Source organism: Pyrgilauda ruficollis, unplaced genomic scaffold (genome assembly GCF_017590135.1).
Source record: "Pyrgilauda ruficollis isolate IOZ18807 unplaced genomic scaffold, ASM1759013v1 scaffold38, whole genome shotgun sequence".
Classification (NCBI taxonomy): Eukaryota; Metazoa; Chordata; class Aves; order Passeriformes; family Passeridae; genus Pyrgilauda; species Pyrgilauda ruficollis.
The window spans coordinates 2,658,913-2,674,413 of NW_024525267.1; the positions used below are offsets into that span (position 1 = coordinate 2,658,913).

Consider the following 15,501-nt stretch of genomic DNA (forward strand, 5'->3'; position numbering starts at 1 on the left):
CACTTCCTCTACAAACTTGTCCCAAAAGCTGTTCTAAATACAAATGTCATTGCAATTCACTGTCTGTATATTTTCTTTCTCCAGCATGTCTCGGGTCTTCTGTTTAAGTTGCAAGCTCTTTTGGAAGTTGGACCTTCTGTGATTGTATAGAGAAATAATAACAAGGCAGTTTTTTTTTTTTTTTTAAACGGGGTCTGTAGTATTTCTGTAACACTGATGACAACATGGATAAAAATTACCTAAATAAAGTACTAATAACATTAATAATAGAAATCTATGTTCCCATATTTTTTCCACTTATGACTGCATTCCACTTAAAATACAATGTGAATTTTTGTTTCCCTTAGCCACAACCCACACAATTTCCTTGAAGGGCTAGCTTTGATACATGTGCTCCTTGTGGCAAGATGCTGTACTCATAATCAGTCCAATGCACAACACAACTAACAGAGGGTGCCCTAGGATCTTCTGCTCTCCCAAAACAACTTGCACCCCTCAAATGCAGCTCCCTCTTGCTAGTTAATCTGAACACTCTATTCTATCTAAAATAGGCCAGCTGCTTAGGCTTTTCATTTGAATGTCAAGTCAAGAAAGCCATCTCCAGCAGCAACCCGCAGCTCCAGATACTCACATTCTGCAGGAACAGAGAGATCCTGGAACACACTTATATTGGTTACAGGCTGCAGTTTGTTTTTAATTCCATTTTATGAGGTTCTGCTTACCATTGCCCCCTCCCTTTCTAGTGTCTGCTTCCTGAACTCAAGACCACCCAAAGCCACAGGTCTTCTTCCACAATCATCTTGACTAAAAAACACTTACTACATTTCCTCATATCTTCCCATTGACAAAGGACTGCACTGAACAGCATCCACCACCTCCTGGAGGAATAGTGAGAAGTTGCCCTGCTCTCTTTCTTTGTAAAGTCTGCAGCTTTCATCCTTACCACAGCCTCCTTTATTTTTCTTCTCCCCTCACCTCTTTTACCAGAGGAAAAGTAACAGTGACAGCAATCAAGAGCAGGCTACTTAGAGACCTACAGGAAAAGCAGGACAGAGGGATTTTCTCTGATATGTTCACGCTGCTTCTTGCAGCCCAAGCTGCAATACAGTACCTTTCCCTTCTTCAGGAGGCCAGGGAAATTATCCAGGGCAGCTTCTCCTACTTCATACACAAACTCACATATATTTTCTTTTCAAAGACCTGATTTAACCACATGATCTATTTGCAATAGGGCTCTGAACATTTCATCTCTCAGGTAAAGCAAATTAAATAGGTTGTCACTATCACTTCCTAAAAAGAATAGGCTTCCTGAGAAAAAGTCTTTGAAAGCCTCATGTCTTTTCATTCAGTTATTTCCTTCCCATACCTTTTCTCATCTTTCTCACTTAGCAGATGAATTTTACTCCCTTCAGGAGATAGGCACCATTTACCTCTGTCTGCCCTCTCTGGATACTTGCTTCTCACAAGCATTTTTTTGTTCTTTGAGGAGTCTACCACACCAGTGGTTGTAAGCTTTGCTGTTCTCTAAAGAAGACACAGTACCATATGAAAAGTACAATCATCTAAATAAATTTAATTGATTAAGAATAAATTTTTTACCTCAATGGGGACAAAATAAAGACTGATACAGAAAATGTCTCTCTAGCCCTTGCTAATGAAAAGAACTTACTGGCAAAAAAATTGCTGGAAATGTATGTCCATGTTCTTAATGCTTCCAAATGAATGCTTTCTCTTCCTACAAGATGGGTTTGAGTACAATTACAGTATATGTATACCATTGCTTTAAAAACAGCTAACATCAACTAAGTGAACAAAAAAAAAAAGTTGTTAGATAACATTTTTGCTTTTGTACTTATTCAGAAAAATCCAGTTCTTGCAAAGCATCTGTTTTTCAGCTAGACCATCTTTTTACTTAACTCTTCATATGGGCTGTTTACAAAGGCATAAGACAGTCACATGGTTGACATATATGCTTCAATAAACCCAGATGCAAAATTTTGATTGTTTGTGAGAACACTGCTTACTTGTTTTGTCCTGGAAGAGCTGTTTGCTATGGCAGTGTAATCCCAGAAGAAACACTCTCAACTTAGAAAAGAAACTTTTTCAAAGTTTAGTCTACAAAACAAGTAAGATTAGTTGTTTTCTAGATCTAGTCTCCCAGTGCTCACATAAGAAAACTTCCCAAATGGCAAAACTATAAACACAGAAATGTTAATATGGACCAAAATATTTATTAGCCAGTATGTCATAGAAAGTTACTTTGATTTTACCTGTTATCTTGTGCACATACATACTACACAAGTAAAAGTGCTTAAGTAAAAGTGTTCATATGCTAAGACATCAGCTAGTAATTATGTGCTACCTTTCCTGTACTTAAATAGCTTTGTAAAGACTTAAACATTCCACAGTTTTCAAAAATAGGTCCTGTGATGGCTTAACACAACCTGTTCTACTTGCCATTGCAATGTGCCAACAAGGCTCAAAATCACTTCAGTATGTCACTGCAGACAGCAACTCCTTGGCCATGCTGGCACATTTACCAAGTGTCTTCATGGAAATCTCAATACTAATGATGACTAATGAGATCAAAAACTAGGACCAGCCATCATCATTTCCTGTATTTTGCTTAGTTAGACTACTTTGCAAAAGCAGAAAAATTAGTTACATTGATAACTATGAAGGCACAAGTTAAAATTAAGCAATACTATGTTAATAGAGGTGCAACAAATACTGTAACACTCAATATATCCCTCCGGAGTGAACAGCTAAGAGCAGTTCTGTCCCAGTTCAAGACAGCTGATGTGCTTCGAAATTTCGGCAAGGCCCTGTATGCAGTTAGGATTTTAGAATGATGCTATCTAAGTATATATTTCCATGGCAATTGTTTTTTAACCAAAAATATACACTTCACATAGCTCTATTTTGATTACTAAGAATCATAGTAATTTCAACCACCAAAAAAGAGGCAGCACCTCTATAAATGGGGGAAAGAACAACTAATAAAAATTTAACCCATTCCTCCATTTATGTTACTGAAAAAAAAAAGTGTGTGTGTATACAACCCACTTTAACCCATTCCTCCATTTATGTAAAAAAAAAAAAAAAGTGTGTGTGTATACAATCCACTTTTTTTTTTTTTCCAAATTGTCTAGAATGCACAGAAAAAATTGGTGCATATTGATACATATCACTACATATTAACTGTGACCTGCTTCATGTAACAGCTAGAGTAGAAGGCAAGGAGCCTAGCTGAATAGCAAAAAAAAATTATTGGGTAACACTGTGTAGATTTTGCTTAAGTCCTTTTTAAATTGCATTATAGTCAATAGCATAAATAACACATAACTAGGCAATAACATATATTCCAATTAACTGGATTGTCTCAAAGGAAGAGATTTAAAGCTAAAGACACTTAATGCCAAGGACTACTGTTTAATTGCAACAATAATTCCACATAAGTGGAATGCCCTCAAGCAACCTAGTAGCAATTGGGCCCAAAATTATTGCTACACACTGAAATATTCTCCTCACAGTTCAGCTTAGTTTTTCCTTTAACACCTTTGCCCACCCTCTGCTTTCTACACCTACTGCAACTCCAGTATGATTTACTATTGCCTCCTACCCTGCTCCCTTCCAATTAGATAATTATGTAGGGCCATCATACCAACAATCCACGTCTCCAGTCTCGGCATAGGCAGCACATCCTATACAGGGATGGCTGCAGTCCTGGCACCCTTCCCATGTAACTAGTTCTCATGGTGAAGTTACTCCTGCAAGCAGCCAGGCGATGCAGATGTAACCATGCATCAGATACATCCACCTGCATTTTACTGAAAAGAACTTACTGCCAACAGAATCCTTCCAATATGTTCACAAAGTTACCAAAAAACCTCCTGCAAATGACTTTAACGAAAGGCAGGAAGGAAAGATGATATCCACAGCAGAAAACAAGTTTCACAAGCTTCAAGACTTGTTCTAGGCTATGTGGCAACACAAGCAATTCTTGCCCTCAAAACAAGTTTCATTATACATTCATGTCTTGTACCGACTTAAATTGGCTGAATGTTTCAATACCGCTGCTGGAAACAAAAAACTACTTAAGTATCTATATTTGGACACTGAATTGACACTACCCAGCATGTACAATTAAACTGCGCTTGAAATTATAAATATCTGAATTCAGCTACAGTTTCACATTGCTTCCTGGAATACCCTGTCCTTAAAGAAGGGGTTCTAAGCAGTTTTAAAGTAACTGCTGTATTTTTTTCCAGCTAAGAGTTTGAAGCACAGCTGTTCCATCAAGCTGATGAATTCCTTAAAGACATAGTCAAAGGTGGTACTGGTGGCACTTCATCCTGACCAGGAGAGTTTAGGATCACTATCAGACCACAAGAGACAAAACATGGTCCAGAAATGTTTATTGAATTCTCAGGGCTTCCAGGCTGCAGCCAGGAACTACAGCAGAAACTAGTGTGAACAACAAAAAGACAAGTCTGGAGAAATCCATTGGGTATTTGTGTAACTCTTCTCAACCTTTCCAAGACTAGTTATGCCAGTTAACAGCTTGCTGTTAAATTATACTGTGTGCCTTGTACACTTCTGAAAGACACCTGACAGATCATGCTGATACAGGGCCATGGTTGCATGGAGGCAAAAAGTTCAGAGTGGCACTCCACCTCCAAGAGAATGTGCTGCTCTTTTACCCACACAGAGGGTACACCTGGCCTGCCTTCCCGCTCTGGGCTCAGGGCAACATCAGCTCCTGAACACATATATAGAAAAATCCATCACTGCTCATTTGTGGGAATAATGAATGAGCATTACTGTCATTCATTCCATGTGAAGTTCGAGTAGAGTCATACAATGGTTGCCAATGTATAAATTGGAGCAGTGCACAGATTTACTGCAATGCAATTGACAAGAAATACTCTGGGGATGCTCCTTAATAGCTTGCAAGAAACATTTTAGCATTTGATTTTTTTTACAGAGCTACTTCTTTTGCTGGCAAACCCTTACAGAGGAGATCACAACCCTCAAGCCCAGTTATGATTACACTTCAATTCACTGCAATTTTAGTGTCCTCAAACCACCCAGGGCAGACCAAGCACTCTGCATTTCTAAATCCCAAAAGAGTACTATATGACAGTTGGGTGAGGAACTTCTGACAACATTTAAGAGCTATGCACATTAAAAAAAAAATTGAAGAAGTTTCTGTTATGAGTGCCTGATAAGTGATGTAACTGAGGGCTAAACAACTGCCAGAAAGTCTTCCAAACCCATTTGCCTTAAGCCCACTCCCTAGCTAGTGGTTAAAATGGTAATTATTCCAGTAGGTGTCTAGAAGTCAAGAAAAACACTGGCAGTTTTCTGATATTTTTATTCTAGACCTGGAAAATGAAGCAGCATATTCTTTCAAGCCCCTTCATACCTTCTGGCATTCATAGTTGGCAACTTGTGACCTTACAGTCTCTTCCATGTTTACTCAAACTGTGCAGTGGTTTGAAATAAAGAAGCTTTTAACATACACATTTACTGGGCTCTAAGGAACAAGAAAGAGACAGCAGTATTAAGTGTTACCTAGCTTCATCCCCGAGCTTTCAGATGTTTGATAAGTAATAAACAAAATGTATACAGACTATAAGGCACTGTAAACTGCCATAATCTTCTCAGAATGTTAACCCTCACAATTTAGAAGAACAATAGGAGAACTGCCAGGCAGCACTTGTTTTTCTGGTATGCGCACAGGTGACAACACAAGCCAAAAAAGGAATATTTTAAACATTTATTTTAGCACACGCATTACAGAGTAAGCACATTGCCCACTCTAATTCTAAAGTATCTATGAAGGCCATATAACTTTCTGAACAAAGGTCTCCTCTCTGTATTAAGGCAGAAAGATTGACCAGCATGTTTTCACAAGGCAACTGCCTCTAGTATCCTAATAAACTGTTAACATGCCTGCTGAGAATCTGTTTTCCTGCTCCGTCTTAATTTGGTGCACACCCCTAATCATTTCCTCAACCTATCCCTCTGACCCCAAGCCATGCACTGAATTGCAGGGTAGGGCTGACCAGACCCTACAAGCAGTATTTCAGTATGTTCAGATAAAGAGCTGAAAAGATTTCTGTAGTCTTTCTACAAACCTCTAGGAAGCCAGAGCTTGTCTTGCCTCTGACTCCTCCAAACTAAGATTTCAATGTTTTTATTTCCAAGTACCTTCCTTCTTAGTTTCCTGCCTATCTCATTCCTGCACAGCCAGCAAAGATAATCCACTTGAGCCAGATTCCAGCAGTTTGGACTTTCAACCCACACCTTCCGTCTCATCTGAGACCTGCATGGCTTCCTGTGCTGCAGCAAGAATCCAGTTCAGGCTGGAGCCTCAGGGCCTGCTGTCACAGCCACAGCCCCAGGTCCCTCACCAGCAACACCACCAGGTCTCCTTCGGCCATAAAGGACCACAAAGGGACACTGCGTTAAAAACAAGTCACACCTGCAACGCTTGCAAGATGATACTTATATCCATCAGCCCAAAAAGAAAATTTGTTCCTACTGAATATAATCTCAAACAAGGGAAAAAACAGCAGCACGACTCCAGAAAAGACTGGCTGTCAGTGTTATGATTCCCAGTTCTTGTAGCTGAGTTTCCTGCTACCACAAATAGAACCATTATCTACAAGTCAGGCAAATTTGTAAATAGATAGAGAGAGATGACTTCTACTCAGACCAAGTAATTCTTCCTGAGAGACACTAAGGACAGAACTGAATACAAATACCATGGCCATTGTAGCAAAGCCTCACCTGATATCTTGCTGCAGGTGACACTGGTGAATCTCTGTCCACCAGAAAAAAAAAAAATAAGTGCACTCTGGGAGCAGCAGCACTTTCCAAAATTAGATTGGTCATGCCCTAGGTCTTAGGCCAACATAGCATAAAGGGGCAGGAGAGAAGCCTGCAGAAATGTGCTCAAACCAGCTTTTTTGTTATTAACCTGATGTGTCATTTGAAAGTTTTCTGGAAAAGACACAACTTTATCTTTACAGAAGGTAAAATTCCTCAAAGTTGCACAGAATTTTGCTGTCTTGCAGTGCTACAGTAAAACCCCAGTCTGACAAATAAAAACAGCATCATTACACTAACTTCCCACTTTCAAACCAGGCATACACTATGCCTTTAAGACTGCAATCACTGTTTACTAGAGTTTGCAAAGTTTTTGGCTGTTCATATCATTATATGAAACTCTACACTATACCTCCAAACCACTTAGAGACCAACTCTCAGACATCACAGAATACAGCAAGCAATTTTTTTTTATTAGTCTATTCATTTTTTTCTTCTAAATGCCCAAACTCAAAGTGCAACAGGCCAGGTTTTTTTTATATTCAGGCATGGATTCAAAGACTGAATATAAATTCAAAGCCAGAGAAACGGGTTGTAGAAGCCAGGCATCCTACAGGGACAGAAGGAAATCATAATATTATCTGTCATTGTCTTGAAAACAGGAATTCTATTTTCAAATAGGGCATTGACAAATGCAAAAATTGTAATTTCATGAGCCCTTACAGAGCTCACTGTTCCCAAGCATCAGCTGGGAACAAATAACTGCTTGAATGCTGACTTTTGGAAACAGGGGCGAAGAACAGATAAAATCTGAATCTGACAACCACATGAAAACCCAACAGTCAGTTTCTGCAATTCTAAGTTTTACAGTTCTATTAGTGTACTCACTGTATCAACACACAGAGCTTCTCAAATTGGTCTGACAACATCCATTTTACTTGCTCCTGACTGACAGAATCAGGTGCAGCATACCCCAGAGGGGATGGATGCTTCTCTATTTTAAGTGAAGTTAATATATTAACATGCTATCAATGCAACTCTGCTTAGCAAAGGGGAAGATTACACATTGTAGGTGGTCATCCAAAGTAACCAGCCATTTCTTTCTTCACCAGCCAACCCTTTTTACTTTCTGCAAGTCTAAAAATACTATCCCAACACACAAAGTTCCTTAAGCAAAGAAATTCATCCATACACAGCTCAGCTTCCTGCTAAGATCCACTTCATTTGAAAATGGCAGTTTCCAAAGAAAGGATTATCCAGTTGCAAGACCATCAATACATATATGTGTGTGTATATATATATATATATATATATAAAATGACACCAAGACATACCAGGAATATCCAAAGACAGGCAGTTACCCTCCACAGTGAGAAGCAGAAGTTATACAATGGCTGCTGGTTTACAGAAGTTAGAGCTGGAGTTCCACAAGACTGTTGAAATGTGTCAGTCACCAGTTTCCTGAATCCCAGCAGCTCTAACCATGCCACCTGGAAATTCACAGACCACCCAAATGCCACAGCCTGTGTAAGGCAGTGGAGACTGACCCAGAAGGCTGTGAGCCTGTTTTGAAAAGTCAGTTTTGTTTATGTGAAAAACTAAACCCTGGACAAATGGGTCACAGACTTTTAGATACAGACCAGTAGCTATTTCTGAATAACATATTCAACAAGAAACTATGCAGATGCATTAAAGAAATGCTTTTGTATCTAGGGTTCAATTGACAAAACTGTATAAATAAACCTGTAAACAGATGCAGGGAAAACCAGCTAAGACTGGAAGATCTGAACATTTTATCACTGGTTTTGAAGAAGCAAGAAAACCAACTCTATGAACATTGATATCAACCTCTGTCCCTTTCTATCAAAAGAATAGAAGAGCATATTGGTGACAATTCATCCTATCCCAGTGAAAGTCTGAGAAAACAAACATTAAAACCAGAATAAGGAATAGCGATTACCAATGCAGTAAAACAGAACCATTTTAACAATAACCTGAAATGCTGTCTGTACAGCAGGTATCAAAAATTTAACAAAAGCATCCATATGCCCAACACCTTCTACTTTTGAAAATTATAAATTATATTCTATTTATTTAGGGAAAAAAGAAGTAACACCGAATGCTAAAACAAATCTTCTACACCTGCCTGGAACTAGAGATTTGATGCACCAAGGTAACTTGGTGTTTATTAACTCAGGCATCTGTTCATGGTTTTACAAAATACACTCTAGCATACTACTACTTTCACTACTAAGAGTACACAATTGAAAACTTCAGGATGGAAATAAACTATTCTGCTACTACTCCGTCATTATAAAGATCTTAAGAGGTGAGACTTTCAACCATCATTTCTTCCAAGCTCAGGAATGCTCCACCTCTATGTGCAGGTTGTTAAGTGAAGATGACAGGTCTGCATCAATGGACAAGACACTCCTGACAAAACTTAAACAAAGAAACAGAAGAGATGAAAGCATGGCCAGCCTACTCAGCAAAAATCAAGGTATTGTTTGAGCTTGCAAGGGTGGAGACAGGAAAGCTAAAGACCATTTGAGCTGAATCTGGCAAGGGACAAAGTACAGGAAAGACAAGAAGGTCCTGAGATTTGATGGATCTTTGGTGAAATAGGATCAGGAATACAAACATTTAAACAAACTTTAAAAAAAAAATCTCACACTGAATGGGACCATTGGAGAGTGACCTGCTCAATCCCCCTGCTCAGGCAGTGCCACCTAGAGCCAGCTGCCCAGGACCATGTCCAGACAGCTTTTAAATACCTCAAAGAATGGAGTCTCCAAACTGTGCTCAGTCATCTTCACAGTAAGAAAGTATTTCCTGATGCTCAGAGAGAACATCCTCTGTTGCAGTTTGTGCCTCTTACTTCTTGTCACTGGGCACCCACAAAAAAACCTGGCCCTGCCTTCTTTGCACCCTCCTTCAGGTATTTGTACTCACTGAGAAGATCCTGCTGAGCCTTCTTTTCTCCAGGCCAAACAGTCTCAACTCTCCCAGCTTTTCTTCCTATGAGGAAAGTCCCTTAATCACCTTAGTGGCCCCTCTTCAGTAACTCCACCTCTCACGCTGGGGGGCTCAGAACTGGACACTGCACTCCAGATGTGGCCTCACAGTGCTGAGTGAAGGGAAGCTGTTGAAGCTCAAGTAACCTTGATGGGACAGCAGTGGATGCTGTTCATCTCTGCATTGATAAGGCTTTTAACAACATCTACCATCACATACTCACACAAGCTGATGAGCTACCAGCTAAAGCAGTGGACAGTGAGGTGGACAGAAACCTGGCTGCACTGCTGGATTCCAGAGGTTGTGGTGAATGGCAGGAAGCTAGCTGGAGGCCAGTCACACCAGCAGAGCCCAGGGATTAGTACTGGGACTAACACTGATTATCATCCTCACTGATGACTTGAGCACTGGGACAAAGTAGACATACAGTTCCACAAATTATATAATTGCATACATCAGTTCATTTGAATTACCTAGAGGCAAACCTGTAAAAATAAATCTTTCAGAAGTCCTTGTCAGAAATATTTAAATGCAAAAGTTGCTAAATGCAAAATCTCCTTCTCTCAGTTCTTGAGGTTATTATATGGCTACATCTATAAACTGTCATCAAATAAAGATAACCAAGCACCTCCAACACTGGCCACAAAGACAGCCCCCAGATGACCTGTCAAGGGCAGGAAACAGCCTGTACCTCATGCTTGGTTGGCACCAACCCCTTCCCACAAAGTAACTCATCTTTTCTTAGCTTGGCATGAGAATGGGCACACCAGGCAAGACCAGCATACAGGAAGTCCTGGACCAGCAATACAGGTCCTATGGAAGTAGAAATCCACACACCACATCCTCTTCCTACTCTGCTGAAACATTACTTGAAAACTTTGGGCACTAGTGCTATAAAGCATTAAAGACAAAGCAAGATTAACTAAGAAATACAGGCAGCATTTGTAATGTAAGAGACTTAGCTTTATTGAAATGATTCCATCATTATTTATCATATTCTAAAATACATACAAACATATAAAAAGGACAATCTACAAACTGATCTGCATGCAAAAGGCTAGAATCAGATAGCTAACACAGGAGCCCCAGAGACTGACTCCCCTCCTTTCGGTGCAGGTTATCACACTCTTAACAGAAACAATAAAAAAGGAACTGAATAGAACTGACAGACTTTACAGCCTATCTTCAATTACAAAAACAATTTTGGTCTACATTAAAACACTAGTTGAAAACCGTATGTTCAAACACTGCTGTAGGCACTTCCAGGACAGGTTAGCCAATTCCTCCAGATATACTGGGAATATACCCAAGAATAAAATAAGTCAACTAATCTGTCATCCCCCAGTACCTAACAGACTTTACCATCAGGCTCAGAAAATCCTTCTGAAAAGTAAAACAATATCTCTCAAGTTACAAGTTATATTGTATTTTGATTCCTAATAGGATATTAGCAGTACATTCTCAGAAACATGTCTTTTCCTTTACTTCTGCTTTATGTATTACCTACATCTGGCCAGCTTCACAGCCTGTAAACACCAGCACAAGAGATAAAACTGATCTCAAGCACAGTCATTCACACCTCTGCATGATGCAGCCCAGGTTAGATATACAGGTGGAAGCCTCCTGCAGTGACAGGTCTGCTGCTTTGGCCTGGTCACAGAACCCAGAACTGAAATGAAAGAATACAGCTCTAATTCTTCCTTATTTCAAAGAAAGAAAAAGGATTAACAGACTACCTGAACAGTATGGGAAGTGGTAAAGGAAGGGCAGGAATAGATGGAGCAACTGGAATAGTCATTTGTTAGAAGAGATGCAAGCAAGAGGCAATGTAGGGCAGAGCAGCTAAAAACAGAAAAAGGGAGCAAAGAAGGTTAAAGCAGAGGAAGGGCAAGACCAAAAATGCAAATCAATGTTAAAATACGCTTGGGTATGAAGTCACCTCTTCACTGCTACAAACACAAGCCTAGCTCCAAATACACAAGACTAAGGCCAGACAACACTAATGGGCCATTTTTATGGAACAATGAAGAGCCCCTGCTGCACTTTTAGTTTTGAAAGGTTCTTTCTCATATTTCACATAACAGCCTAAGTTAAAAACATTATTAGTCATCTAAAGCCAAATCTAGGAAGCTGAAGTGTCTCTAACAAGTTCTTTGGCAAAGGATGGTCAGAATCAAATAATTCCCTTTACTATAAACAGCTGCACCACCACAGGTGCATCAACCATGAGCACAAACCTAAAGCATTGGGAAAAGAGGAAAGACTGAACCACTGCAGCATGCACTGCATGCATCTAACTCTGCAAAGAACAAACTGCTAATCCCATTACAGTGTAAGGTTAAGGAAAGAATGATGGTGATAGTGGTGACTGTGTTACTGGGAAGAAGCAAATCTACAGAATACTATCAAAAGAAGCTACTAAAATTAGCTAAACATTTGTTTGATGCACTTACAAAAAACACCAAGTACAACAAATTTAGCTAATTGTCGGGAATCAAATTCCAAAAGACATTTATTCTTATAATTAGAATCAAAGAAAACATGTCTTGACAGTATTCTGATTACAAATGCTTGAGGTGGTACTAATCTATTAAAAAAAGGAAATCCTGTCATTTTGACATTATCTCCCTCCCCACCCAGCTGAACCTAGCTAGATACTAAGCACAAGACTGCCTCATGCATTAAATATAAACCTCTGGTAAGAAATTATTAATTTGAAGGTAGCACAAAATGCTGAAAGGCAAAAAAAAAAAGTCTATATCCAACAAAACAGCTCAAAAAAAGTATGTATTTCTTAATTCACTTCTATCAGCTTGTTAATTTGGAACTATTACATTATTTACCATAGGTTTGTCCCCATAACCCTTGAGCTCCCATTAAAGCTTTCTTAAGCAGATGGAGTGCTTCTTCCTATCAACACCTGACTGATCTTTCTAGGGAAGATAGTTTACTAACTATCCACAGGAAACAAGCTCTTACCTCCCTTGCCTCTCTCTTGAATCAGATCCTCAGACAGCTATTTGACCAGAAAAGAAGAAATACTTACTCTTTGATGAAAAGAAGCTGATAAACTCTACCAATTTACCAACCCACTTTTGTAATTTTATTAATTTGCTTGAATTTTGCTCCTCCTGAATACTCCCACAAACTTTTTTTTCCTAATTCCTTTAGAGCAGAATTAATTAAAAACCCTTATGTACTGTCTTTATCTGCAAGTTCCTAAATAATGTTCTTGATTTAGAAAATATTAACCTCACTTTATATAACTCCTAATTGAGAATAAAGCAAGCCACCCTGACTTCAGCCATCAGTAGGGCAGACTTAACAGAACCACCCAGGCTTCCAAAAGGTTAAACCACAGGCATCATGAGGTCTCATGCACTGAGCACTAAGCCCACTATAGAAAAGATACAGACCCCTTAAGACCTCCAGTACCCTTAAAGTGCCTTTTTTTTCAAAGAGCAACCACTACATACTCACTTGCTGGGAACTACACAATTTATCTACATAACCAGCACCACTAAGATGAAGTATTACACAGATACAGTAGACACATCTAAATAGATTTATTACAAAGAAAATATCACCAAGATGTATACTTTTCCATACAGAGAGGCATAAAGCAGTCTATTTTTAATTTCTGTACCATACTTAAATCAGAATTCTATTTCAAGGCACATCTGACTTCAGCAACAGATCAGGCCATCTCTGGAAACAGTGATATACAGATTACAAATGATTTCGGGGCTTGTGGCATTTCTCCCCCCAACTGCCTAAATCTATTTCTCAGCACACAATGTCAAGAATGTGTTTTCAACTCTTCTGCAAGATATACTTCAATCCCTGCTAAACATAACTGAAAACTTTACTAAGGCACAAGCCAGCAGGCTAGAATCTCTACCATATTAAGTTACTTGAGTGAAAATATCAGGAAGCCACCCCCGCCTTTGAGCCCATCATGCCTTTCCTGCCCACAACTTGTACACTGGCTTACTATTTTGTACCAGGAACCTGATAGTGGACATACAGAATGCCACAGTTGTTTTTTACTCACCTACAAAATGCTTATGTTTCACTTGACAGTTATGGGATTACAACAACTGAAGGCAGAAAACACTTGCAAGACATTAAGCTAACATTGTAGCAGCTTTCAGAGAACAAAGCTGTCACTTGAATAGACAGGTGCCTACATTACATGCTCTTAGAAGGGACAATCTACCTTCAGCTTGATCTCAGGAGCAAGCTTAGGTTCCAAGGACAAGTCCATCCAGAAGAGCAAATACCAAGCTTGGGGCAAGAGCAGCTTTGAACCATGAGGGACAACTTCCAAAGGGAAGAACTGAGCTATTCTGATAGCTGAATGTAGGGTAAAAAACTGCATGCCAAATTCAAAATTTAGGAATTTGCTAAGAACTGAAGGCAAAGCACAGCCTCAGCTCAAGCAACTCTAACCAAGTGTTGCTGGGTAAGGAAGAGGAGGAAGAGTTCATGGGACAGGCAGCTGTTGTAGCAAGAGGGGAAGGCTAAAATAGCGAGGCTGTTTCAGGAGTAACGCCCCTGTCAATACACAGTTTACGATTTATTCTAATTTTAACTCCCCCTCTTTTTTTTTTTTTCCCCTCCGAAGATTTAACCCTTTTGCTAAAGCAGGCTGCAGACGGGGTGAGAAAGGAAAGAAACCAGAGCACTCTTCTCCAGCCAGAGGAGGGCTCTGAGGAGCCACACACCCGCAGAGACGCCCCTGAGCCAGACCCCCAGAGCGGGGGGCAAGGGAGGCTCCATGGGAAACTGAAGCAGGAGCAGGGAGCATTCAAACCGCACCACATATTATAAAAAAAAAACCTAAAAAATAACTACATCATGAGGAAAGCCGTTTTAAGCCATTTGCTTTACTCTCGTTTCTGTCAGCCTCTCGAGGGGGGATGGGGCAAGGGGAAAACGCCAGTGTCGCCGCCTCGCTCACCAGAAACCCGCGCAGGCCGGGCTGGAACGAACCCGCCCAGGCGGACCCGGGGACGCGCCAGCCCCTTCGGCCGGGCGGCGGGAGAGGGAAAGGCCGGGGCGGGCCCTGACGGAGAATGCGGCTCCCGGGGGAAGGAGGCCCGGACCAGCCCGCACCGGCCACGCGGAGGAAGGCAGGGGCGGCGAGGCCCGCGGGGCGCGCCCCGGGGCGGCGGGAGGGGGTGTCCGGAAAGAGCGGCGCCTCCTGCGGGGAAGGAGGCGGCGGAGCGGGGCGAGCCCACGCCGCCCGGAGGCTTGAGAGGAAGGGCCCGTGCCGCGCCGGAGCGGGGGGCTGAGGCAGGGGAGGGGGCCCGGGCAGGCCCCGCCTTACCTCCCGCCAGCGGCCGCTCCTGCCTGGCCCGAGGGAGCGGCGCACCCGAGCCCGCGCCGGACGCCGCTGCCCGCGGTGGGGAGGCGCTGGCTCCGCCCGGCCCCGCCCCCTCCTGCGCCCCCTGCCGCCATTGGCCGAGCTGCCGCCCGCCGGAAGGCCCCGCCCCTCCCGCTCCCGTGGCGGCCAATCCTTTCGCGGCCGGCCTCAGCAAGGGCACGGCAGCGCGCCCATTGGCTGTCATTCAGTCCCTGTCGGCCGGCTTTCAGGTTTCTATTGGTTTCTGTGGCGCGCAATCTTTCCCTTCAGCGTTTCGATTG

General features: G+C 41.4%; 1 protein-coding gene across 3 annotated transcripts in view; it reads right to left on the reverse strand.

Moving 5' to 3' along the window:
- The window catches only part of SETD3 (SET domain containing 3, actin histidine methyltransferase), a 62,585-nt gene extending 47,149 nt beyond the window's left edge, over positions 1-15,436 (reverse strand). The window contains exon 1 of one of the 3 annotated variants that reach the window (XM_041476321.1): positions 15,185-15,436. In XM_041476321.1, the coding sequence (XP_041332255.1) occupies positions 15,185-15,315 (131 nt within the window). In that variant the 5' untranslated portion in view covers positions 15,316-15,436. Of the gene's footprint in view, positions 1-14,709; positions 14,729-14,815 lie in introns of those variants that run through there. The other 2 variants (XM_041476323.1, XM_041476322.1) reach the window with 2 other exon arrangements.
- Between the last annotated feature and the right edge of the window lie 65 nt (positions 15,437-15,501).